Source organism: Erigeron canadensis, chromosome 3 (assembly GCF_010389155.1).
Source record: "Erigeron canadensis isolate Cc75 chromosome 3, C_canadensis_v1, whole genome shotgun sequence".
In the NCBI taxonomy this organism is placed as follows: domain Eukaryota; kingdom Viridiplantae; phylum Streptophyta; class Magnoliopsida; order Asterales; family Asteraceae; genus Erigeron; species Erigeron canadensis.
In genome coordinates, this window is record NC_057763.1 from 37,642,525 (window position 1) to 37,668,288 (window position 25,764).

At 34.5% G+C, this 25,764-nt stretch overlaps 2 protein-coding genes and 1 non-coding gene across 3 annotated transcripts; 2 read left to right on the forward strand and 1 right to left on the reverse strand.

Annotated features, from left to right (window-relative positions):
- Nucleotides 1-3,690: 3,690 nt before the first annotated feature.
- Nucleotides 3,691-9,299, reverse strand: LOC122592572. Its single transcript, XM_043764831.1, has 9 exons — nt 9,207-9,299; nt 8,964-9,067; nt 8,099-8,407; nt 7,757-7,982; nt 6,224-6,370; nt 5,964-6,085; nt 5,630-5,834; nt 5,129-5,382; nt 3,691-4,014 (listed from the first exon to the last, which is right to left on the reverse strand). Exons 2-9 carry the CDS (start codon nt 9,053-9,055, stop codon nt 3,846-3,848), a joined length of 1,524 nt encoding a protein of 507 aa, XP_043620766.1. The 5' UTR covers nt 9,056-9,067; nt 9,207-9,299; the 3' UTR covers nt 3,691-3,845.
- Nucleotides 9,300-17,180: 7,881 nt separating this feature from the next.
- On the forward strand, nt 17,181-17,266 carry TRNAM-CAU. Its single transcript is given in 2 exon segments — nt 17,181-17,218; nt 17,231-17,266. It is a non-coding gene; the product is annotated as a tRNA-Met (tRNA).
- Nucleotides 17,267-17,351: 85 nt separating this feature from the next.
- On the forward strand, nt 17,352-23,212 carry LOC122592897 (guanine nucleotide-binding protein-like NSN1). The gene is made up of 9 exons (XM_043765222.1): nt 17,352-17,428; nt 17,576-17,820; nt 18,176-18,323; nt 18,425-18,598; nt 19,724-19,941; nt 20,431-20,695; nt 21,006-21,185; nt 21,808-22,019; nt 22,819-23,212. The coding sequence occupies exons 1-9, from the start codon at nt 17,410-17,412 to the stop codon at nt 23,191-23,193; spliced, it is 1,836 nt and encodes a 611-aa protein (XP_043621157.1). The 5' UTR covers nt 17,352-17,409; the 3' UTR covers nt 23,194-23,212.
- Nucleotides 23,213-25,764: the final 2,552 nt, after the last annotated feature.

Here is a 25,764-nt window from a genome sequence, read left to right on the forward strand (position 1 = left end):
ATTTTTTTAAGGTTTCATGGTGGACAAGAGCTTTCTCTTAATCACGATGGGTTTCCTCCTACAGGGAGTAGAAATGGTTGGAAGGACTAATGACGCGTCAATGATCACAACTTGTCGTTAAATAGAATATACATGAAAAGCAAATAACAAAAACCTTTAAACAGAAAAATACACATAATAGAAGCCATCGACATGAACATACACTATCAGGTTGATTTGCATTATTGTGCCATTATTACCTCAAAGATTATAGATATCAAGTCTTATTGTAAGTATACTAATCAACATTGGGACTCTACTGGTTTCCTATAAAAGCAAACCTCATCATTACACCTTTATTACACTGCTGTTCGTATATCGTTTTCACAGTTGCCTATAAAATAAAAATCCAAATTAATTTTGCAAAACTTTTGAGGATGGATGTGACTTAAAGGCTACATTCAACATATTAAGCAAGATGTTTAAAACAGATATAGCAACAAATTACCACCAAAAAAGAAGTCAATTTCAATGAAACATGTCAAATCAAATTTTATTTCTTTCCTCCAAGTCCATCTCGCTTGTCAAGTCCAATTAGCAATTTGGAGGTGTGACAGGAAGTCTTAAGTCTTGCTTACTTTTAGAATAAAAAGATTTAGTAGTACCAAAGGCAAAGATTATATATTCTAAAAGGCTAAAGTGATGTACAGATACAAAACAATCAATCCATAATTTCTTACCAGCCCATGTTCATATTCAAGTAGACACTGAACCAGAACAGCTAAATATAATCAGGTAATGTTTTAATCAACTTTTGGATCATCATAGAACATACTATCCGGGTCAAGTTAGGCAGGCACAAATGAAAAGGCATATATACGCACACTATGTTATTTATATATGAGCCACGTGCGAGATACATGTTAAGGCGTTGAGCTACACCATATCTCACCTGGATTGGTTTTAAGAAGCCATATGCCGATACTTGCCCTGACATCATCTTTAAAAAACCATATACAGTCCATATGGGGTGGCGCACTGGTGCAACCTGGAAACTAACAACAACCTGCTTTGTTGCATTTTTAAGAGTCAAAGATAAATGTTACCACTTTTGAGTAACATCTTGCAATTGCAAAAGGAAAGAAACCCATTTTGAGGCTTTAGCCAGTTAAGAGACTATCTACACACAGTAGACTTATAGAAAAGCTTTTTAGTAGGCACTAACATGCTCATATCCTAAAACCTCACTTTATCAAACCAGAAGTGTCCATATGCTTACGGGAAAATAACGCAGCAGTCACTCATGGCGGAGATTTTAACATTCCAATTTACCGTTTATTGCAGTTACTCATGTAATCGTGTTATTTGTACACCTTTTTCGCAAAAATGTCATGTCAACTCCGAAAACAACATATCTCAACGGAATAATACTCATAAGTCATAACTAACCAAAACCGACATGTTTCGCTCAAGTCAACACGTAAAAACGCATGGCGAATTTCGTTGACCAACTTCAGTGAATAGTACAATTTTTAAAATCAAATAAGCTTTTGCCAGATCTACGGGTAAGCAGGTGAATTCCACCAAAACACCTTTACACTTGCGTCTTCACTTTTAAACCCAACAAAAAAATGCATTTCCAGATAATAGCACGCACCACTGAAAGATCATGCATGTGCCTCACAGACTCAACATATTTGTGCTATACGTTGTTGTTGACATGTGAGACGAGTGGTTGATCTTTTGGTCAAGCGTACTGCAATGATTGGAGACGAGATTTTTGTTGTTTGGTTAGGAATTGAAAGACAGACACCATGACATGGGTGGTGAGACATGACTCTTGAAAGTGTGCGTATCTTGTAAAAGCGCCTAGCAAGGTATTAACTTAAAGTGATCAAAATCAAATGTGCCAAATAAAAAAAAAAGCTTAATAGGAACCTAGGCTAAACGGTTGGAATGTAACCTGTATTACGTATGATACGACATCCTAAATTGTCTTAAATATTCTAATAATAGTATCTTGTATATATTTGAATGAATTCGGTTTATTAAATAAAAAGTGAAAAAAAAATAATCCAGCCCAAACCATTTTGATTGTAATAAAAAGAATCCCCTTTTGAACCAAACCAAATTGGACATGTTACTAACCCACCTTTATGACATTTCTATGCCTTGATGGAATACACCAGGTAAGTTTAGAACTAAGCTTTAGAAAAGAGTAATGATAAATCGTCCTAAAATAACCTCCTAATAATCCTCCTAACAACAAAATCACTACTACACATGACAAAATCTAATGTCCACATGGCTGTTACTATTTGATAAATGGTAAAGAGGACTTAGATTCTTGGACTCCTTTTAATCAGTACTACCAACAAGGCAACAAGGGATTCCACCTGAATCTTTATAATAAAACTTGATAGAGGTATCCACTTTTTCACTTTTGCAACATCCTAAATCCTATGAAGTCATGTTTGAGTAGCTTCTAACTTACGTATTAGTAAATTAGTAAATGTGTATTGTGCTAAATTCAATAGTCTAGCCACTTTTGAAAAACAGACTACTAATGGTTTAAGTGAGAAGCTTCTTTTCAATAAAAAAGTAAATCACTAAGATTGACAAGTATTTGTGTTAAGATTTTCATTCTAGAGATATGGTTGGAAAGATGGTGGGGTAAAAGATGATCTTCTAAAAATCACTTTTTCTTTTACAAACTTTCAAAAAGAGAAACCACCTACCGCGCTATCCCCCACCCGCCCCGGTTCACGTTCCCACCAAGTCTCTTTTGTTCTTAGAAAAGCAGAAATGAACTACCGGTTCAGCCAACAACCTTTGTTGTAAATTTCTTCCTCCAGACCCTAAGTGAGGGTAACACTCTAAACAAGATAATCATTGTGTGGCAAAATAGGCAGAATGTACGGCTCAGACCCTTAGATAATGAGTCAAAAACGGGCTCAGTACAGTTCATATCTAAGTACAGTTCAAAACAGACCATGTCAGACTAAGTTGACCTACAAACACTTGTTTGAATTTTATTATGCTTTTTAATAAATACTAATTGTGTTATATATGAGTACGAAAATACTCTACGTCAATGAATAAAACAATTCCGGATGCATTGATGATAGACTTTTGGCAACTTCCAACTTATATGACGTATTCCCCTTATACTTACTTATTAGGTTTAAGTTATTCGACTCATTAGAGACCCAACACAACACAATTAGACCCATTTACAAGTATAAGGGACAATATTGACATTTCTAGTTATATCCCTCATCCCAAGGAGCGAGGACCCCGCTACAGTAGTAAGCCATCACACAGTAAGAGCTTAAGACATTGAGGAAGGCTGTAGCTTAATTCATTGATTAGAGTACTCCCTGTACACAATAGTTATATACTTATATCTGCAAAAAATGTCATCCTAACAATTTAAACCTTTGTATTAAGAACTTTAAATCCACGCTTTATAAGATATAATGTTAATCATATATAATATTTTAATAGCCATAATGATTTTTTTTTATGTTTTTTAGAACAGCTAGTCATAATGATTTTCCATTGGAATCAAGGGGACCGCAAAAGTCGGCTATAGTTTTTACTTTATTTACGATTTGGTATTTGGTTAATGAAAGATCTTTTCCTTTAACAATGCTCGCGGGTATCCTTAATCAATATAACATGCATTTTTTAATATGATAAAGATTGGAATAATCAGAAATTCAGAAAAGCCTTGGGGCACATAATCAAGAACAGTTTAAGGGGTAAATGATGAAGTATTCTATCTTGCTTGTGTACTTCATTTCAATCAACAAAAATTGGCCAAATAAGAGCCATAAACAGGATGAAAAAGGACTGGGTATATCTTACTTCCACCTCAGTGACTGCCTTATCCCAGTGTAGATGAGTCCTAATGATCGTCCAATCAAGCAAACCAAAAAGAAAGAGACAGCATCACTAACTTTGGCAACAAGCGTCCTTACAAAAGGCATTGTAATATCAGCCATTTCAAGGTATAGACTGAAGTAGTACCTCCTGCAGCATATAAATATTCATTACTGATGTTAGACTTTCACTGGTTGAGGTGCAGCTTACATGTACTAAGGTATCAAGTATCAACTGAGTACTATAAATGACTTGGACAGATTTGAGTCTGCTTGTTACTGACACTATTAAAGATAACGTTACAAAACCTAATTCATGCCTATAAGCATAGCAACTAACTATCCAAATCCACCAACTACGTTCGGCAGAAACCAGTAATACTGCATGGACCAAAAACTGACAGCTTTATGTCATTAACCTAACTGAATTTGGTAAACATATAGCATTTATTAGGTTCTGGTCTACATGTTTTCCTTTATAAGAATCCATATTTGTTTCAGATTACGTACGAAAATATTCAAAAAATTTTGGAAAGAGATAGGTAAACTGATGATTAAAAGTGCAAATATTTGGGGAAGTTCATGAGTTCAATTCCAATCAATACCTTCCACAATCAACACTAATACTATATAAGAAGCAGCAATTCGGTCTACTTTGTGTTAGAGAAGAATTTCAGAGAGAGGGAAATGTGAATTATCACACACAATATTCATTTCATATCTCCAAATGTAAAATACATCAGATATATATATATATATATATATCGACTAACTAGTTTGAGCTAGGCACAATTGACCCCCCCAACTAATAAAAGCTACATGAGACCCCCTATATTATTCAAAGTATTACCTACACCCCCTCTATTGATTTACTACGTAACACTTTGCGTATGAGCCAAACTCAGTTTTGTATTATTTTTAATTGGGTCAGAAAAGTAAAATCAGGAAAAGAAAAAAAAAGTTTAAAAGAAAAATGGGGCAAATGGGTGGAATAGACTGACAGTTGTGAGAGTGTTTCTAATGCATCACTTCTTTTATAGATTATTCTTGTGATGATATTGGCTAACCATATGTCACACATACATTATTATTGTGATACAGAAGCAATCTACAAGCATGTACTTGTGGATCCAGCTAACTTGTGTCGACCATACCAGTAAATTACCCAACTTAACCCCCCACCCCAAATAATGCATAAACCATAAAGTGCAACATTCATGAGAAGCTGGTAGGGAAAGAAAGATGTGTGTAACAGTAGAGCATACCACCCCACTAGGCCCCTTAATTCTTTGGTTCGCTTGACAGGTACACAAACATTGGTAATTACAGCAGCACTTAGAGGAGACTCCAAGCGTCTAGACTTCCCTACGCTAATATTCTTCAACCAACCAAACGTTTCAGACTTTTCCTTGCTAGATTCTGGAATAGGTCGACTCTGGAGTATACGAAGGTCAAATCGATCCTCATACATGGATGCAACCGTGTCCATATTCTGAACAAACCATTGGTTCAGTGAGATCTGGAAATAAATAAAGTTAGTTCCACATCATAGATGAATGACAAAAGCTACAGTGATTTCCCTTCGCACATTTTTTTCCAAATCATAAATGCCTTGTAGAAACTATGAAACTTGAAAAGACATTTGACATCCTACAACTGTTTTCTAGTTTATAATAACAAATCCTAGACAATGCCAATGCACTTCATAGGGAGAATAATCTAGCCTTTGTGGTGAGCTGAAATGTTTTGATAGTTTGCATTTGTACCTCATTACGTAATCTCTGAAGTGCTCGGGTCGACAAGGCGCACAAATTTAAACCCAGACTGTTCATTTCATTTGACATGTCACTGTCTACAGAAATTAGCTCCAAATAAACACTTGCAATCCCATCAGCCAATGTGATGACCAGATCTTCCAGCACAGAAACCCCCCGAGAAGCAAAGAAGTCATTATTATAACAACATTCCTGACTGTGATCGCAGAGACATGCTTTAGATGGCAATGATGTGATGTTTTATTAATCATAGTTACTCTAGTGAATAGCTAAAGAACATAGTATGTAATACTGACGTAATGTCTCAAGCTGTCACCTAACATACCTAAGAGAACCAAATCTAAGAATGTAAACTAGCTCGGTATATAGATCCTCCTTGCCCGATTTTTTAACGTTTTGTAGAACAGAGTCGTCTCCTTTTAATTTGTCAAACAGAGGAGGGAATTCCTGATTAATGGGAAAAACGTTGTTAGAAACTGACATCTGCGTCTTGTGTTTTCTTCTTGAACTAAAGAGCTTGAAAAAAAACTAGAGCATGCCATTTTAGTTTTGCATTCAAAATTTTGTTTATTTCCCTTGATGTACCTTAATGGGTCTCTTATTTCTCAACAAAAGCTCTTCTTTCAGCCAATCAGTGCATATAGACAAAGACGATCTCTGTAGGATTTCAGAAAAAACCTTCTGCAAATTTTTCAAGTCAGCAGTAGAAGTGCTCCTAGAGATATTGTTCACCTGTAATCAAGTTATTGAGCTTTTTAGTGATTATGATTTATGAGAAGAGAAAATGTGAATTATGTCGCAAATTTTATAAGGTAACAAGTTTTGATCAAGAATTTGACGTTGACTATAGTGTTACGGATCGAAACCATTGCAAGGTATGGGACTTGTCCCACATCGGTTGTATGAGAAACCAATGTGGGGTTTATATACCAAATGGGCTCTCTCACCCATTAGGCTAGTCTTTTGGGTTGTGTTCTCTCATTTGGTATGTAACAATGGTATCAGAGCCAACTCGGAGTGGTGGCCTATGGAGTGGTGGCTTGGACCCAAAAGGAAAAGGGTGCCAACCGTGACCAACATAGCCGTGACCAACGAGGACGTCGGTCTCTAAGGGGGGACGATTGTTACGGATCGAAACCATTGCAAGGTATGGGACTTGTCCCACATCGGTTGTATGGGAAACCAATGTGGGGTTTATATACCAAATGGGCTCTCTCACCCAAAAGACTAGCCTAATGGGTGAGAGAGCCCATTTGGTATATAAACCCCACATTGGTTTCCCATACAACCGATGTGGGACAAGTCCCATACCTTGCAATGGTTTCGATCTGTAACATATAGCCTTGTGCAATAGCATATTGAGTTTTGGTCATTGGGAGCACATCAATATATTGGCATCTAGAATATTAACCATCTTATAATCTTCCATCCACCGGAATAAGATTATCACATTATCTTTTCTTTTCTTTTCTTTTTCTGGTAGTCATGGTGTCCAACTGATCTGCAGGGTCCGAGTTCACCACCATACAAACTCAAACAGGGCCGACAAAGCTCTTCCAGAGGAAGTATGCCCACACAAGGTTTGAGCCTTAGACCTCTAATTTCCCAAACTTTAACACAACCTACCACTTTGACAATCCTGGATGGTTACCAATCATAATCTTCTAGCATCAAAATAATTAGACAATTGACTTATTGACCCTAAACTCTTAAATCTTACTTAGTCAATGTACATAGCCTGCTGACCTTTAAGGATACAATGTCCGGTCTTTGGTCAAATGGGTAGCCATTTAAATCATTTTAACCAGCCAAAATCACTGAAACCACTAGATTAAAATAAAAATCATCTTTGAGATAGGTGAGAGATGCTCAAAGTTTTGACCTTTGACTATCAGATAGAGAATATCAAGAATTCTCAGCTTATTTGTTGTAACTGGATGGCCATTTATCGAGTAAGCATTTTAATAAACAGAATAGAAGAAAGGAAGAAGGAAAAAAGATGTAATGTGACAGAGAAGGTGATATAATAGACTGGTAGAAGACAAAAGAAAAATAGGAAGAATGAAAAGAAAAAAAAAAACTACAAAACAAACCAACATTTATAAAAAGAGAGCCTGCCTCATTTTTAAGCCACTGAAAGGAAGCCCACATCAACCGAAATCTGGGACCCTCTGCAATCGCAAATAGACTTGAAGGTTGCTTAGCAGTTTGTCCCGATCCCGTAAATTCATTTTCAAGTTTGGTCCCGTTTTCAATAGCATTTATGGAATCACTAAGTTTGCGTTTCACGGTATCCCATGAGAACTCTAAGGTGGCCTCGTTTTCCTTTTCATTCTTCATGGCACTGAACTTTTTGAAAGGAGAGACAACAGAAATAATGTATATCAGAAATACCACTCGCATGGATAGGTAAAATTCATATCTTACTAGATAATACTTTTTTCCGTGTACCTTGCTTACCTACCAGAAACGGAATTTCCGTCAGAAGCCACATTGTCGCTCACTTTGTTGCTTCCAGAAACTGTAAAGGGCCCGTCAGCAGGTACAACTCCAGCCATGTGTGTAAGAAAAATACTTGCCATGAGAAGCACTTGATCAGTTACAGGAATCCATGCAGAAGAATCACCAGCTGTACTTATAAGAGTTCCCAAACAATAACACTTCATCCGTTTCACCTTCTGATAATCATTTGATTTTAAGTTTGTGAAGCAGAAGTCACCAGCCTTGTAGACGTGTTTTGTAGATCTACCCCAGCCAGCATAGCAGTTCCTATTGATAAATATTACTCATAAGTATCTAAAAAAATCGAGAAAACGTCATATGGGTGTTGAGTTGTGTAGACTGGTTGTTGCCAAAATCGTCTAACCGCTGCCAGGAAACAGGAGTCCAAGGATATCCGTCTCAGGTATAGACCCACACCCACCCTTTGCCCACATAATATATAACCTGTGTAATGTCCTAATATGTATGGGCTGTGGACTATGTCAATCACAAAGATCAGCTGAACCACATTAAATCATTAATCGTGCCTGTTTTTCTACACTAGCTTATATCCTGTGTGTTTCTCAAGCTTTTGTAAAATCACATATCTATAAATTATAACTTCATGTGTGTCAGTTCCTAACATCGGGAAACTTAGCCTAATTTGACATATAGTGGTTCCATTCGTTGTTATAAAGTTGTCGTGTGTCTATTACTTTCCGAAAACGACAATGTTAAGTCAGCATAAACACATTTTAAAGATCTAAAACATCGTAAACTCGCAATATGTGCAAATAATTGTTGTATATAATGTAGTAATGAAAGTTTAAGTAAAGCGTGAAACCTGCGATTTTGAGGACATAAGCTAAGCTCAGTGATCGAATTGCCATGGACCGGAAACTTAATAAACGGCCGAACAGCAACGTATTCGGCCATCCGGCTGCTTTCCTGCCACAAAAAATAACAAACACCAAAATATTTATAATAAATACAAATAATGACTGAAATTTTGTCAACTGTGAACTGAAATTGGATGTAAAAATGTAAGATGTGTAGAGTCAGTAATGTATATATGCAATGTGATTACCAGGTGAAATGAGAGGATGTGCGCCAAATGTGTATGAATATGAGCCCTAGTATAAATTGGGAAAATTGATAAGTGTAGGAGGAGGACGGTCAAAATGAGGAGGATTGGATATGTGCGAACCTGGCTGTTGCTTTTTGAGTTTTTGGGAAGCCCAACTTTCTCTCTCCACGACTCCACATGTTTTTACTGCTCTCTCCCTCTCAATAAACCAAATATCACATGTTTTATATCTTTTTACGGCAAATACCCAAACGATTATTAACAAATTGTTTTTCTGTTTTAATAATATATATAAACTCAGTCTATTTATTATTTATGATGTTAATTATTAATTGAAACCAAAAATTTTATTTACAAAAACGAAATATTTTTCATTAACACCTTTGATTAACAACCATCATGAAATTTGTCATTAAAAATGATCACCCAAAATCTAAGAAAAAAAGTATTGTAGTTGAATAACAATAACAATAAAGCAAAGAAAAGATAAATCTTACTGTAATTAAGTTGTGCCACAACTAATAAATTAAGAAAAATAAAAAAGACATGCAATAGAACACATGAAATATAACAAATCGGTTAACTTGCATATTGAAAGTGGTGAATAACAAAATTAAAGAAAAAACCTAAGAATTTTATATAATTGTGTCGATGGGCATTAGGAAGCATATTTGTATAGAAATAAACAATATATTTACCACAAGTAATGTGTATATTTTTGGAAAAATATTTTTTATAAATAAACAATATATTTACCACAAGTAATGTGTGTATTTTTGGAAAAAAATCAAAAAAAAAATTTAATATTTTTTATAAATATATATAAATGAAAATATAAATAAATATATTGTAAAAAAATATGGGGATGCCACCTAGGATAAATCCTATGTGGCAATATTTAAGGGTAGCTTTATAATAAGGAGGATGTCTTAGAATGCTTAGATAATTACTGTTTTAATTAAATTAGATAGATATATAGATAATATATATATATATAAATTTAAAATATATGTATAATTATATTATATTATTTAATGAAAATCTATTAGTGTGAAAAAAATATGGAGGTGCCACATAGGATAAATCCTATGTGGCATGTTTAGAGATAATTTTAATTTGAGGTGAATGACTTTTAAAAAGTCAGGATAACTATTGTTTTATTATGTATATTGATATATAATATATAATGTATAATATAATAAACATAAATGGGAGAGACATTAAAAGTCTTCGGTCTTTCCAAGTAAGAGTAGCAAGCTTAGCTCTTGATTTGATCTAAAGAAAACTTAACGCTTGGACCTCGTTGAACACACCAGTCCTATTCGCTGTCTTTCGAATAGTAACCGATTCCTTGACAGCCAAACGGTCCAAATGGTCGTAAAAATAACACCATGTATAAGTTTACGCCAACGTGTTGTCCCTCTCTAAACACTGTGGGCTTCCAACAAATCTCGAACCCTAAGTGGAAAGTTGGGTGGAAAACGAAACCAGTGGGCAATATCATGCCAGATCCCTTGTGTAAAAATACATGAAACAAACAGATGGTCTGAAGTCTCATCAAACTTGTTCTATTTTCAAAACGTTCAGGTCCTTTGGTGCATCTTTTGAGTGGTTGTGCTATTGGGTTTGATAATTTGATCCATTAAGTTGTGATTTTTATACGTGACACATTTACATTTAATATGAACTCGACCTTTTAGTCTGTTGTAACACAAGAAGTTTTTTTTTTTTTTTAAATAATGGGTCTCTAATTACCCATGAGGAAACCCGTTACCCCACAGTTAATAAATAAATGGGGGCCTGTCGGGTCCGGGTATGGGACGGAGATTTTTAATCGGGACCGGGTTCGGGATTATCTAAACCCGACCCGTTGTCATCCCTACTCCCTTCATAAGGCTTTGGCCTATTGTATGGTTAGAGTTCTCAATCTTTTCTTCTTTGATCTGTTCATTATTTACTTAACTAATGATAGGCTAAAATATCTATATTTACATAATAAAGTATAATACAATTAATATTTATACATTGGATAACACTAGTAATGTGAGGGTTCATATTTAGTCTTCTTGTGAAACTTTACAACCACGTTAAAGATGAGTAATCATGTTAATTATATAAGCAAAAGCTTATAAGTCTAAATTGGGGATGATGATCGCTCAAAACTTCAAGACTCGTTCGTTCCGCTCAACTATATTCACAAGTTTAGGAGTTGGAAATAAGCCTTGCATGTGTAACATCCCGAACTTTCTAGTTAACGGTTGACTTTACTCGTTAAGTCAAAATTCCGTGTCTATTAAGTCTTTAGATGATTCAATGCGTCTATATGTTTAATATGCTTTAAATGCAAGGCTTTAATGCCTTAATGATTGATGTGTATAAGTGTTTAAAGGTATATTTAAATGCCTTTAGAGGTTCTTAAAGTGTTTAATGTGTTGTAAGTGTTCCCTATAGGTGTTTTGAGCTTAATATGAGTCGTTTGAAAGCTTATGGACTACTTTTGACATAGGGTTAAACTCAAAAACGGGTTAAGGGTCTTGTAACCTATCATTTGACTCATAACACAGAGATTATACTCTTCCTTTGAAGCCCTAGCTGTCCCCTTGGTTCCATAGCATTCTATTTTTCGATTTCATCGTCGTTTGGGTGATTCGATGGTGTTTTGATCAAGTTTTGCATCCCCTTTTCTATCTCCAGGTAATTGATGTTAGCCACATTGATTTTATGCATAATAAGTCCTTTCAACCCATTGATTTCTGGTTTTAGGGTTTGGGTTGGATTCAATTACGTTTATAATCGATTTTAGGGCATTACGGGTTTTAAATCGATTGTATAAAGTTGGTATATGATTCAAGGATTAATTGGTGTTTTCAATGAGTGATTTTGGTCTTATTTTAAGTGTATTTGATGTTCATAAGACCTGGAGTTGTGTTAAAGTCGTTTGGGATGTGTTTGGTTAGGTTTTGGAGTTGTTTTTCACGTCTGGTCGTCGTAACTCCCGTTACGGTTGTGTAACTCCCGTTAGCTGGGTAATTGCGATAACACCTCCACGGTAACTCCCGTTACAAATATTCGTAACTCCTGTTAGGGACTGATTTATGTTAACATTTTTAAACGACCATAACTTTTGAACCGTAACTCCGTTTTTGACAAATAAGCTATCCACGGAATCGTGAGAGAGTCTACTTTCTAATGTTAATGTTTTTTAAAGTTGAGGATGATGTCAAGTTTACAGAAAAGTTAATTTAGTTAGTGATTTCCATGTTCCGTCGAGATATGTAAGCTTTAAAGTATTAAACGAACCTCCGATGCATCAAGTCTTGTCATGGGTGATATTTATAGGTATCTAGGCTTGAGTCATGACCATAAATAGTGGGTAATTGATAGCTTATTATGTCGTTTAATGATTATAGGTAGTCGAGAATACTTGCAAAGCTCGATAACTTACGTTATCATTTGTTGTGTGCTTCTACGAGGTAAGATACACTACTTTGACACGCTGAGGGTTCAACAAAAACATAGTTTTTATATAATAACTTCCCCTAATGATATCTTGGTTGCTTATGGGTATTCGGGATTATACGGGAGGTGATATGGGCTATGTATATGCATATTGAAGCCTGAAATGCTACCCCAAAGATATGTGACGTTATGATATTATATGAAATGTTTTGAGTTATTATGAAATGATATATGATATGAGATGATAAATGATATGCAATGTTGTAATGATATACGATATGCAATGGTATATGATGATGTACGTGATGTAACAATGTATGCGATGTAATGATATGCTATGAAATGTTATGTAACATCTTGAGATGAATTGAAATGTGTTATATGTTGATGATATGTGAAATGTGCATGATTACATGGCTCGATCATCTAGTTCACTAGACTTATTAAGTTGCCATGACACGTGCACGTTTAAGGGCCCAAACGTAAAAGATGATATGTGATGATGTTTAGGTAACGTGGACACCTAAACTATATGTGATGAAAACCGAGCTCGTATATGATATGAAAGGGTTAAGCTTAACCCGTACTTGCCCTTGCCCGGTGAGTGCGTATATGGTTGCTTGGGTGGCTCCTTGCAACGTAATTACGTGGTTTGAGGATCTTCGGGTGGAGTGATTACCCACCAATGTCTTTGAACATACGGACTACTCCTGGATTGGCTTGCCATTCCTTAACGACACTGATGGACCGCTGAAAAGCTTATCCATCCAGTCGGGTGTGAGGTTCCATGTTAGGTCTTATGACCGCCTACACACAAACTTACACCTTATATGTGATGAGTGACTTATGTCATGCCTAATGTAAGTGCCTTATGTCACACTATACGATGATGCTTATATGTTATATGTAAAGTAAAAGATGATTATGCACAGTTAGGTGATTCAACCTATGATGATGATGTTTGATGCGGTGATATGTTATGGATGATGTGATGCATTGATATGATATGTGCCTTGATGTAATTATGACTTTTATGTAATGTTTTAAATGGACAAATGTATTATAAACTTTGTGTTATCTTACTTAGCTAATTCGTTAGCTAACACTTGCTCTTTTAAAATGTGTTGTTCCCTCAGGTCCAACATTAGTGAGCAGGTAGATGTGAGAAGACGTGAGGCATGGGTAGATGATCTTGAAGTTGGCTATAGTTTACCCATAGTGGCTGCTCGCTTTAGACATCTGCCTTACGTTTAGATAAAAAAAGAATTGTATTGATAATGTAGTCGGTTGTTTGATGTTGGGCAACCGATGGGTTTCCATTTAGACTTATTTTTATGATATGGCTAGTAACACCATTTATGAATAAACCAAACAGATTTTGCTGGTTTGGACTTTTAAAGTTTACTTCCGCTTTCTTTTAACGCCGTTAGGCAAAAGTTTTTGGAAATCCATGTTTTTAAACGACTAGTGTTACAGCATGTCTACATTTGTTTAAGTCCATTTTATGCCCAATAAATAAAATATAATAATAGATATGGGTAGGAATTGTCAGGTCTAAGAATGACATTTTGACAAAGAGTTTAACTAAAGATTCAACTTTTTCCACGTAAAGTATATACATTTGTGTTAAACTCAACATTGTCATACTTTTGTCCTCATAATATTTAGGGCACGTACAAACATTTATACTTAACAATTGTCGTATTTATTGTCCAATATATCAAAGACTTTAATTTTGTTTATCATTATCAAATTTAATTCGTTCTTGAATAATTGTTATAAAAAATCTAATCCACATATAAACAAATTAATCGTGTAGTTTTTTTATTGTTATATACGACACTTAATAAACTTTGTTACAAACAAATAATAATAATAATAATAATAATAATAATAATAATAATAGTTTTTATGAAAGTTACAAGTGACAATTTCCACACAAAATCTGATAATATGACACCACATTAAACAATGTTTGTATAATTTAAAATATTCATGTTATTTTACTGTCATGATAAAAATTTATGTCTTAGAAGGTTTAAATGTTTGTATAATTTAAAATTTCTTTTCAGCCAAATTCAAGGAACCCCTGACTTCCAGGTAGAGCTGGCATATCGTGTCCAACATGACACGATAAGACACGAACATGATAGGGTTAAACACGAACACGACACGATAGCTAATCGTGTCAGTTTTTCCAAACACGAACACGACACGATTTTTAACAGGTTACACGATAAGGGACTTGTTAAGAGACCTGTTAAGGGACTTGTTAAAAGTTACACGATAAGGGACCTGTTAAGGGACCTGATAACGTATCTTATTGTGTTTTAACGTGTCTTATCGTGTCTTAAGGTGTCCTTAACGTGTCTTTAACGGGTCTTTAACGTGTCTTAACATGTCCGTATATATACTACTTATCTTATCGTGTCTTATCGTGTTTTAACAGGTCCGGACCTGTTAAGACACGAAACACGTTAAGGCCAAACACAAAACACGAAAAAACCAGGTCGTGTGTGTCGTGCTAACAGGTCCGTGTCGGAACTTGCCTGCTCTACTTCTAGGCCAACTCTTACTTGTCATCATCTTTCTCGGTTAACTATAGATGAGGCCTATTCATTGATCCAGCCCTTTGACAAAGCTGAGATCAGGTTGGCACTTTGGGATTGCGAGGTGGATAAAGCCCTGGGCCCGGATGGGTTTAATTTTACTTTTCTAAAACGTTGCTGGTCATGGCTTGAAAATGATTTATATTGCGTTTTTCATGAGTTCCACCGCACAGGAAAATTATCACCAGGTTGTACCTCTTTATTCATTTCGCTTATTTCTAAGGTGAAGGACCCGATGAACCTTTCCCAGTTCCAACCAATGAATCTATTTGGGATGTCTTAATAAAATTGTCTCAAAAGTTCTGGCTTTGAGGTTAAAACGGGTTATTCAATCTGTTATCTCCAATGAGCAGTCGGCGTATCTCTCCAAAAGGAAGTCGGCGTATCTCTCCAAAAGGAATATTGTGGACGGACCACTCGTTTTAAATGAATTGATCTCATGGCTGAAAAAGTCCAAAAGGAAAGGGGTGGTGTTCAAAGTAGATCTAGAGGTTGTACCTCGTCTTTCTTGACTCTATAATGTCACCCAAACCCAGACCAACAAAGTCGAGTTTCGGGTTTTCCCATCAGATACGGGTTTTCCCTTAAAAGGGAGTGTTTTTTCGATGCCCACATAATAATTGGTAAAATAAGCTTTTGAACAAAATCATCATCAACTTTTTGAACAAAAGCATTTTCATATCAAGTAATAAATTAAAATTTAGAAAAAACTTTGCATTAGAGGAAATAGCTTTTTATAAGTTAAAGTTAGTAAATTAGTGAGAGTTAAAGTTAGTAAATTAGTGAGATGAGAAATTAAAAAAACTTTAAAAGGCTTTTTGGAAGCCCTAATATTACATATGTATATAAAATCTTCTAACAACCTAACAGGTGTAAATAATATTACTATAAAGCAATATAGATGATATACACCAAATACAAAGGAGTTGTTAAAATGTAAGATGAAATTATTAATCCAATAATATTACATAAGAGGGAAAAATACGTTAAGAAAAATAAATCGGAAAATTTTAAGCTTGCTCATACAACAACATCTTAAACATAGAACAAAAGATTTTTAAATTAGTTATGAAAAATGGACGTTGTCTATCAAGGTAAAACCTATTTTATTATTTAGTTATGTTAAAGTACGGTTTTACAACATTTATTTATTCGGGTAGACAGTTTTAATATGATGATGTTGAATATATGTTGATATGATATTTGTACTTTGGGTTTTTATAACATTCAAATAATTAAGACTCTTGAAGTCACTTTTTCTTTTGAACGACATTCTGTTCTACTCCTATTGTTAAATTACACGTATATCTGGAAACTAGGACTCTAAAAAAACCCCATATTAATCCACCCTCACAAATGTGCAAAGTGGGACTCGAACCCAGGTGGATCATCTCAAGGTCAAAGACTTTAACAATGGGGCACCAACCCCAAGTCACTTATCTTAGGGTTGCTTATCCTATTCATAGTTCAAATCTTCGGAGGAAATATATTCGAATTTTCATGTTAATTTCATCCTTGGGATTTAACTCATCTTTACTCTTTTATAAAGCAAAAGCCTATTTTTATTTTTAGAAAGTTCTGTCTTTGAATTACCGAAATTGCCCTTGGACATTTTATGCTTTTAATGAATTAATTTACACTTCAACCCTTATCTTTTAAAAATATTTTCACTCTAACCTTTACATCAACCTACAATCCTATACGATTTGACACCGCCACCACCACTAATAATACCATCACCGACACCACAAAACTGCCGTCCCCGCTAACACCGCCGCATTGCGCGGGTACTATGCTCGTTTGAGTTACTTAGACGTTTGAAGTTTATAAAAAGAAATGTAAATGCATAAATACAATTGTTCGTTACTACAAGATAAAGAGAAAAATATGAGTGAAGAAAACACATGGGGTGGTGGCGCAGTTGGCTAGCGCGTAGGTCTCATAGCTTTCTGAGTAATCCTGAGGTCGAGAGTTCGAGCTTCTCTCACCCCACCAATCCTTTTTCTCTTACTTACACTCTTTTTGTCAACTTTCTCACCAATAAACCCTACATACAATATTCTCTCTCATACGAGTATTTTGCTTTCTTATTTTCTTTCTCCAAAACCCTAACTTCCCCAAATTCGCCATTCCTCATGGGCAAGCAAAGCAAAAGTAAGCATCTTTTTTTTTTTCTTTTCTACATACTCAATAAATTTTCTATATAACGATTGATAATTATTTTTAGCTTTAAAATACAATATGTATTTTATTATAATCATTAGTATTCTTATTTCGATGCTACTTAATTTGGATATGCAGAGAGTAAGAACAAGAGAGTGACACTGAAACATAAAACTAAAGTACTTAAGAAAATTAAATTGCACCATATAAAGAAAGCCAAAGAGGCTAGGAAGGTTGTTGTGAACAAAAAACCCAAACTTGACAAAGATGCGCCTATCGATAATGACCAGCCGTTGAGTGAAGAGGAGCTCAAGGCTCTCGAGGCTAAACGCGCCAAGGCCCGTGAAACGTTTGAGCAGAAAAAGGCTGCCACGAAAGAAATGGTATGGAAAAGTATTAATTTTGAGTCAACATTGTTGGTTGTTGTTCATGTATATATTTATATTTTTGTTTGGTAGTATATATGTTTTAATGAAGTAATTGATGTACTTTGATGTGGTATCTAGACCGTTGATGTATGTGATTTGTGTTGATTTTCACAAAAAGGTATGGAAAGGTTGAGAAACCCGTAACTCCATGTACCCTTTGGGCACCGAGGACCAAAAGTTCTCATAGTGGCCCCGCAAAGCATTTGCAGAGGGGGAATAGATGCTAGTTGATCTAAGACCAACCAGCATGATTCTTGTTGATTTAAATGCTACTGCTAGAGACTTACTTACACATTTGATGTCTGTTCAGGTTAGAAAGAGGAAATTGGGGGAATTGGATGATGATGACGACAATGATGATATCACGAATCTGTCTGAGCAAGTTTTTGCTAAACAGAAGGCTTTTGGAGAGGATAATGTTGATGGTGATGATTTTACAGTGATGAGTAAGACACGGGGTAAGTTAACATATACATATTCTGAATATAATCATTTGCTTTGTTGTTGAAAAAACAAGGATTTTGTTAGAAGTTTTCTAAAAGTGGCGTTGACTGCACAGACAATTCAGAGAGGTCTTTTTACAAGGAGTTGGCGAAAGTTATTGAAACATCTGATGTTATCTTGGAAGTGCTTGATGCTCGGGATCCAATTGGTACCCGTTGTGGTGATATGGAGAAGATGGTTATGAGAGCTGGTCCAGAAAAGCATCTTGTTTTGCTCTTAAATAAAATTGGTAATATATACATTTATATAATATAATTTTCTGCTTTTGGAAGTAGAAACTTCACCAGTTCTTAACTTCTTATTTGGTATGTAACTGGAAAAAATGATTCAAGAGGTAGTTGTGTTACATTACTAATTGCATGTAAAAGTTAGCTGTTAAAGCCTAAAACTCTGGATCTATGTAGCTAAGTAGTCAAGGACGAAATTTCGGTGTTTCGGTCAAGGACCGAAATTTGAAAATTTTTGAAATTTCGGTGGGATTTCGGGTATTTTTTTATTATGCAATATCTATACGATAATTAATACTTACTACTTAGTCTAGATATGAAAAGTCAAGCTTGAAAATGTCAACATTTGATAGATTAGTGATAATACTTGCAAAAATTAGTGTTTCTTACTTTCTTATGTATGTTGTTTATAAGTTTGAACCAAATTTTTTTTTAATAAAAAGTAAAAAACTGAAAGCTGGTATACCACCAAAATTTGGACCGAAATTTGACCGATTTCGGTTAATTTCATTGAAAATCTAGGTACCGAAATTTGGACGGAAATCTGTACCGGTATACCAGTGGAGGACCGAAAACCGAAATACCACTGGTATAAATTTCGGTATTGAGATTTTCGTTGAAAAATACCGAAATCGTTCAAATTTCGATCCAAATTTCGGTGGTATACCAGTTTTCTAGGTTTTTTTTTTACTATGTATTAAAACTTTTTTTTTTTTTGTCCAAACTCAAAAACAACACAAGAAACATTAATTTTTACAAGTACTAACACTAATCTATCAAATATTGACACTTTTAAGTTCGACTTTTGATATATAGATCCAGTAAGAAGTATTAGTTATTATATATTTATAGATATAGCATAATAATAATAATATGCCGAAATTCCATCGAAATTTCGAAAATTTCAAATTTTGGTTTTAGCGGTGTGATTCGGTCCTTAACTACTCCGCCCTGGATAGAACTCTGTATACAGTGAAAAAATGTAATGTATAGTGTAAATATAAAACTTAGATGTTAGATCTGATATATTCCTGGTCTACAAAATTTGTCTATGGGAGTAGGAAATATGTCCACTGACTTTATAAATTACTATCTATAACTATTACTAATTTGAGTTTGGATATCAGATTTGGTTCCTCGTGAAGCTGCTGAAAAGTGGCTCAAATATCTTAGAGAGGAGTTGCCAGCGGTTGCTTTTAAGTGTAGTACTCAAGAGCAGAGGTCTAATCTAGGGTGGAAGTCCTCCAAGACTGCAAAGAAGACGAGCAATCTTTTGCAAACAAGTGACTGTCTCGGAGCCGAAACTCTTATTAAGTTGCTTAAAAATTATTCAAGAAGTCATGAGGTATCTCTAGCTATATTTCAATATTTTAATTCTTTTTCTTATATCACAATAAATGGTATTTGAATCCAATATGAGTAATCCATATCAGCTTTAAAAGCATGCTGGCTTGCGTATGAATATGTTTGTAACCAAAAGCATTTGATATCTTGATATATTAATGTGTCATTACTATTAATTTTAATACGAAGAATACGATGGTGTAAAATCAAGGATTTATATTCAGTTTAGTAGAGCATGTTTCAGCTAATCAAACTTAAGATATATACATAGATAATCACACTAATTTTTAACACGGGTTTATTCACCACTTTTCGTCTATCTCTCGATAAATAATTTAAGTATGCTGACTGAATATTTGACTCGAATTCAATTCTTGTGACACCCTTTGTTCTTTTTATTCAGACAAGCTTTTGTGCATTCTTGATCTAGATTGCTTAATCTGGCTTATCATATCACTAATTTTACTTAACATTGTGCTGTTTTGTTCAGCTTAAAAGATCGATTACTGTGGGCGTAGTAGGCCTGCCGAATGTAGGCAAGAGCAGTCTTATTAATAGTTTGAAAAGATCTCATGTTGCCAATGTTGGTGCTACTCCGGGGCTGACAAGAACCATGCAAGAAGTTCAGTTAGATAAAAATGTTAAACTGTTGGATTGCCCTGGTGTTGTGATGCTAAAATCTGGAGATAATGATGCTGCTGTTGCACTTAGAAATTGTAAAAGAATTGAGAAGCTGGAGGATCCAGTTGGCCCAGGTATCTAACTTTATATACGCGTGTTTTACGTAGAAGATTATTATAATATGTATGGGATTTTCTGCAAAATTATAGCAACGAGAACCTACCGATAACAATAAAATACGAAGTTGGGTAATATCTATGTTTATCAGGTCTGTATTGGAAAAGTATTCAGGACTTTTGATGACACTAATTCGTTCTTGTGACACTAGTTTTTTGCATATTATTCAATGCTATGCTATAAACAAAGTATAGAATTCATATTTAATCTGTTAAATATAATAACTATATTTGTATCTCTATTTGAATGGTTTATTGGGGATTGCAGTGAAGGAGATTCTCAAGTTATGCCCTGCACAAATGTTGATAACACTATACAAAATTCCTAGCTTCGATTCGGTTGATGACTTTCTTTTTAAGGTAGCTACCCTTAGAGGTAAGCTCAAAAAGGGAGGTATCGTTGACATCAATGCTGCTGCTAGGATCGTATTGCATGATTGGAATGAAGGTTCGTATCAGCAATTAGCATACTATATTTCTTTAATTCCGCTGTACACATAAAGAAGGTGGACATTAAAGGTGGAAATTGAAACCCGTTTCCTTATGAATGTGCGTATCTGTGTTATGCCTTATTGCTAATCAATCAAACAGAAATAATTAAAGGATTGCTTAAAACTTACCGGTTAAATTGGTTAAAAAGTCGTGATAGTGTATTTTTAGGCATAGTCGCCTAGTCAGTCGCATAGAACCTCTTAAGTTATAATAATCTAACAAGGGTAAATTCCCTTTTACCCAAAAAACCCTCTTAGTTAATTATTATCATTGTTGTTGTTGTTGTTGTTGTTCTTATTATTATTATTATTGCTAATTTTTATATTTAATTAAAATTTTTGGACAAAAAGTGTTTAGGATTGACCCAACTCTACCTATAACAAATAGTTTCCTGTTTTGACACAAACCCAGTTGCGCCCACCCGTCTCTTTTACTACCTATATTTTTAACCATATCAAGGTAAAAAACTAAAGCAATAGAAAGTAGTAAGTAGAAGATTTTTCAATTAACGAATTAGGCTCAATCAGGCTCTAAATTCGCCAATGACAAGTATGCTCATCTGCAGCCATCTTTTGCAGGTAAAATTCCATATTACACAATGCCTCCAATTAGGAACGAAGGAGAGGTCATGGAGGCAAGTATCGTTTCTGAACTTGGGAAGGAGTTCAATGTGGACGAAGTATATGGTACCGATACTTCAATTATTGGCAGCCTAAAATCTGTTGACGATTTTAACTCTGTTACAGTCACGCTCGATAACCGTGTTGCCTTTGATGAGACAATGTTCGAGGTTTGTTATTTATTACACAATTTGATAGTGATATAATAATTTCTGTGTAGCATGGTTTTTCATTGCAAACAAGAGGTGGCAATTTTGACTAAGTGGTTCAGATTTGTGTCATGTTATATCTTTAATGGGTCAAATGGGTTAAGATAGTGGGTTTAATTAAAGAGTTAAGCGGGCAGAAGGTCTTCATAGGTGTATTCAAATGTATAGAACCTCCTAAGATGCTATATTAGCAAGTGTTAGGTTATTTCTTTGATGGCACAGGCTTTAAACTTTAAAGAGTATTCAACCTATTATTTATAAATAAAATCCAAAAAAACTGTTTGTGAGTCACCCCAACCCGAACTTTTTTGACCCGCACTACATGCCTTACCAATTTGATAATTTGACCTTTTACCTGCCCTACCCAATTTGCCACCTCTTGTGCAATCATTGATTTGTGTGTAACTATAGCATCTTTACACTTTGACTACTAAATGGCCCCCGCTTTTTAAGTTTTTTTCTCTGCCTTTTGTTTTGTTTGTGGTCTGTGTTGCCAAGCTAATGGTTTTCTTTGAAATGGAAATGGCATAACAGTTTTTTTAGAAGTCAATCAGTGATTTAATGTCATTTATCATCTGTATTGTTTTTAAGTTTTTGTAACACCATATTACTCAGTAGAATTAGTTATTATTGCGGGCTTTTCAAAAATATAGCAATTGTTGTTGACACTCTCTTTGGTAGTTACCAACAACTTTTGAATTGTTGAGTTCTATTGCTTTGGAAATCGACTTCTTAACTACATAAACTCTCATTTCTACAGAATGATAAACAACCACAAAACCCAAAACCGGTAGAAAGTATCAACAACAGAGACGAAGATGAAGCCATGGCAGAAGATGATGTTTCAGGTGAGGCTAAGATCAAGAATTCAAGTATAAGACAGAATGAAAAGTTATATGCTGCCGAAGGTGTATTAAATACGAAGTTAAGGAAAGCAGAGAAGAAGAGAAGGAAAAAGGCAAACAAATTAGCTTCCATGGACGAAGTTCAGTCCATGGATGGTGATTATGACTCCAAGGCTGATAATGATAATATTAAGAACGATTCAGCTATGGACGATGCGGAGGGAGACGATGATAATTCATTTAAAGATGTTATGAACAACAGATTTGCGTTGATCGGTGAGGCCGAGTAAAATTTTGCAATCCCCCCCCCCCCCCTTTTTTTTTTTCATTTTTAATATCTGGTTCACGCCAACAGTTTTGAGATGTTTTACATGTTTAGCTGTTTTGCTATTATCAAATATGATACGAGTATAATTTATTACTTTGTACCAATATGAGATAATCACGATTCACGAAAGTGGCAAAACCACTCCCACTTGATTGATAGCTCTAAATAAGTGAATTCCGGTCTCTAAATCTTCACAAAAGAAATGCGACATAGCTTTAACAATAAAACAGTAGCTATGCAAAAGTTTATAAACTATAAAATAATACGAGTAAGCATTTTAAAGTATATAAACCAGAATAGAACTTGATCATAAGTTTAAAACTTTATATGAAGGTCCAACCGCCTCAAATTGTCAAATTTACATCACTATTTATACATGCATATTATTTATGGCTGGAAAGTTTAGTAAGAGCTAAATCCGAGCTTTTATAAGCTTAAGGCGCCTTAAGCTTGAGTCTGATGGGACAAGCTTGTCTTTTAGCTCAAAGCTCGAATCTGATGGGACAAGCTTGTGGGGCTCAGCTCAAAGTAAGCTTGAGTTGCTCACGTAGGTCGACTTGATTGTTATTTGGCTTTATTTGTTTGTTGAGAACACTTATTTATGGGGTTTTATTGTTTACATTGACTTAAAAGGCTATTATTTTTCGTTCTAGTTTTTGTCAGAAGAAGTGGAAGTATTGTGTGATGTAGTCCTTCAGAGTACTGTACATTGTAGAGTGAAGAAGGATGTGCGGTCCTTTATATTTTATTGTTTTGTCGATCAAATTTCCTCTTTTTTAAGATGTCATAGAATCAAATTTATGTTACTTTATGTCGTTGCTTTAATCCTACTTTGTGATTATGATCCTTAGAGTCACGGCTTCTATTACAAGATGATAAATTAACATAGGTTACGTGTACGTGGACAATTAATGATGTTGATTTTGTGCTCCCGATCACTTATCTTCTCAGATATCTTTGCACATTTTGGTAGCTATTTTTTAATTTTTTTTTGTTAATGGATTATTATCACACATATCATTTTCGCCTTTCTAGAGTTTAAAGTGATTTTTGCTACACGAAATCAGTTCTTTCTAGTTACCATAATTGCTTCTTTCATTTTGGCAAAAATGGCCATAAATCTTGTAAGTATGACAAAAGAACCATCATTGTGTGTGTGTTTAAAATCAACCCATTCTTACAAAAAGTGGTTCCTAGTTTTCTTTTTCTTCATATATTAACAAAAATAATAAATTACGGTTTCACAATAGATGTCAAATATGTTAGTCTAAAAAGTCTTTCATTTGGATTTTCAAGTGAATTAGTAGTGTTTACACAATGTGGTTTGGTCGATGATGGATCAAACTGGTGGGCGATCTTTGGTCTACATTGAAAAATGGATGAATAATATATAAAGATAAATAAATATTTTAATTTTCAACATCATACTAATTTTAAAAGACCCCATTGTTAAAGGTCGTGTATCATGCCCGGTCTAACTCTATCTAATCTGAATTCTTTCTAGAAAGGTAGAAACTCAATTCAAGCAATATAATAGTTGGTCAACTTGACCTATTATTTGTTATGTTGGTACATTCAGCCACCAAATGATAGCAGCCTTTTTTTCAATTATATTTTAATGTTTCAACTTAACTCTTAAATTATGTTGGATTTTCACCCATCAAATGATAGCGATATTCTAATATTTAAATTTCGTTTGCAAGCTAACTTTTACATGTTCAAGTTCATTAATATATCACCGTCTAATATTTGATGTTATCTGTTAAATATGAATTTTACCAAGAATTAACTTTTAGATAGTATCATCTTAAACCCGTAGAAGACGGTATTGAGAGTTACTTACTTACTTTTATAGTATCATCTTAAACATAAAAATAAAATATTTAGATAATTATCAATTATCCTTAAATTCCTTAATCATTAAGGACAAAGCGTGATTTTCTTTCTGTCTTGAATTTTGGAGAAAAAAATATTCCATCTTTCAACAATTAATTTTTTTTTTTGCAAAAATAATGTATATTATTATAAGTGGCAAACTAACAAGATACTATTTGCGCGAAGAATACAATTACAAGACTAGTCAAGAATAATTACACAAGTCAACTAGACTCAAGAATTTTTTTGAAACATTAACTACGAGTACCATACACGAGAAAAATTCTCAACCAACGAAGGCCAAACTATCGGTTTTCACTTTGTAGTGTTTTTATGTAGTCCCAACCATGCCTCGAGGACTCGACTCGACCCGACCTGTAAAGACAAATGAACTCCAAAAACGACCTCATCTAATAAACATAGGTTTTACTCTCCATACACTCCAATCAAAGTGATGTTTCAACAATATTTTAGTATTACTTATTATGTATTTTCCTCATTGTTTTTAACTTGAGTATACTATACGTATAATTATTTCGAGCTCGACTTGATCAAAACCCAAATTGATTTCGAGTTTGTACAACTCACGAAAAGTTGTAAACCTCATCACTGTTTACCTTAAAAAACGCAAAAAAATAAAAATAAAAAATAAAAATGA

What these genes read in the sequence shown, in the direction of transcription:
- LOC122592572 (XM_043764831.1), bottom strand. Translation starts at nt 9,055, where the DNA reads ATGGCCGAATACGTTGCTGTTCGGCCGTTTATTAAGTTTCCGGTCCAT. An exon ending in TTATGTCCTCAAAATCGCAG is followed by an intron (nt 8,408 to 8,963) that starts GTTTCACGCTTT and finishes ATTTATCAATAG; the next exon opens with GAACTGCTATGCTGGCTGGG. An exon ending in TTCAGAGATTACGTAATGAG is followed by an intron (nt 5,383 to 5,629) that starts GTACAAATGCAA and finishes ATTTATTTCCAG; the next exon opens with ATCTCACTGAACCAATGGTT.
- LOC122592897 (XM_043765222.1), top strand. An exon ending in AGTGATGAGTAAGACACGGG is followed by an intron (nt 18,324 to 18,424) that starts GTAAGTTAACAT and finishes TTGACTGCACAG; the next exon opens with ACAATTCAGAGAGGTCTTTT. An exon ending in ATTATTCAAGAAGTCATGAG is followed by an intron (nt 19,942 to 20,430) that starts GTATCTCTAGCT and finishes TGTTTTGTTCAG; the next exon opens with CTTAAAAGATCGATTACTGT.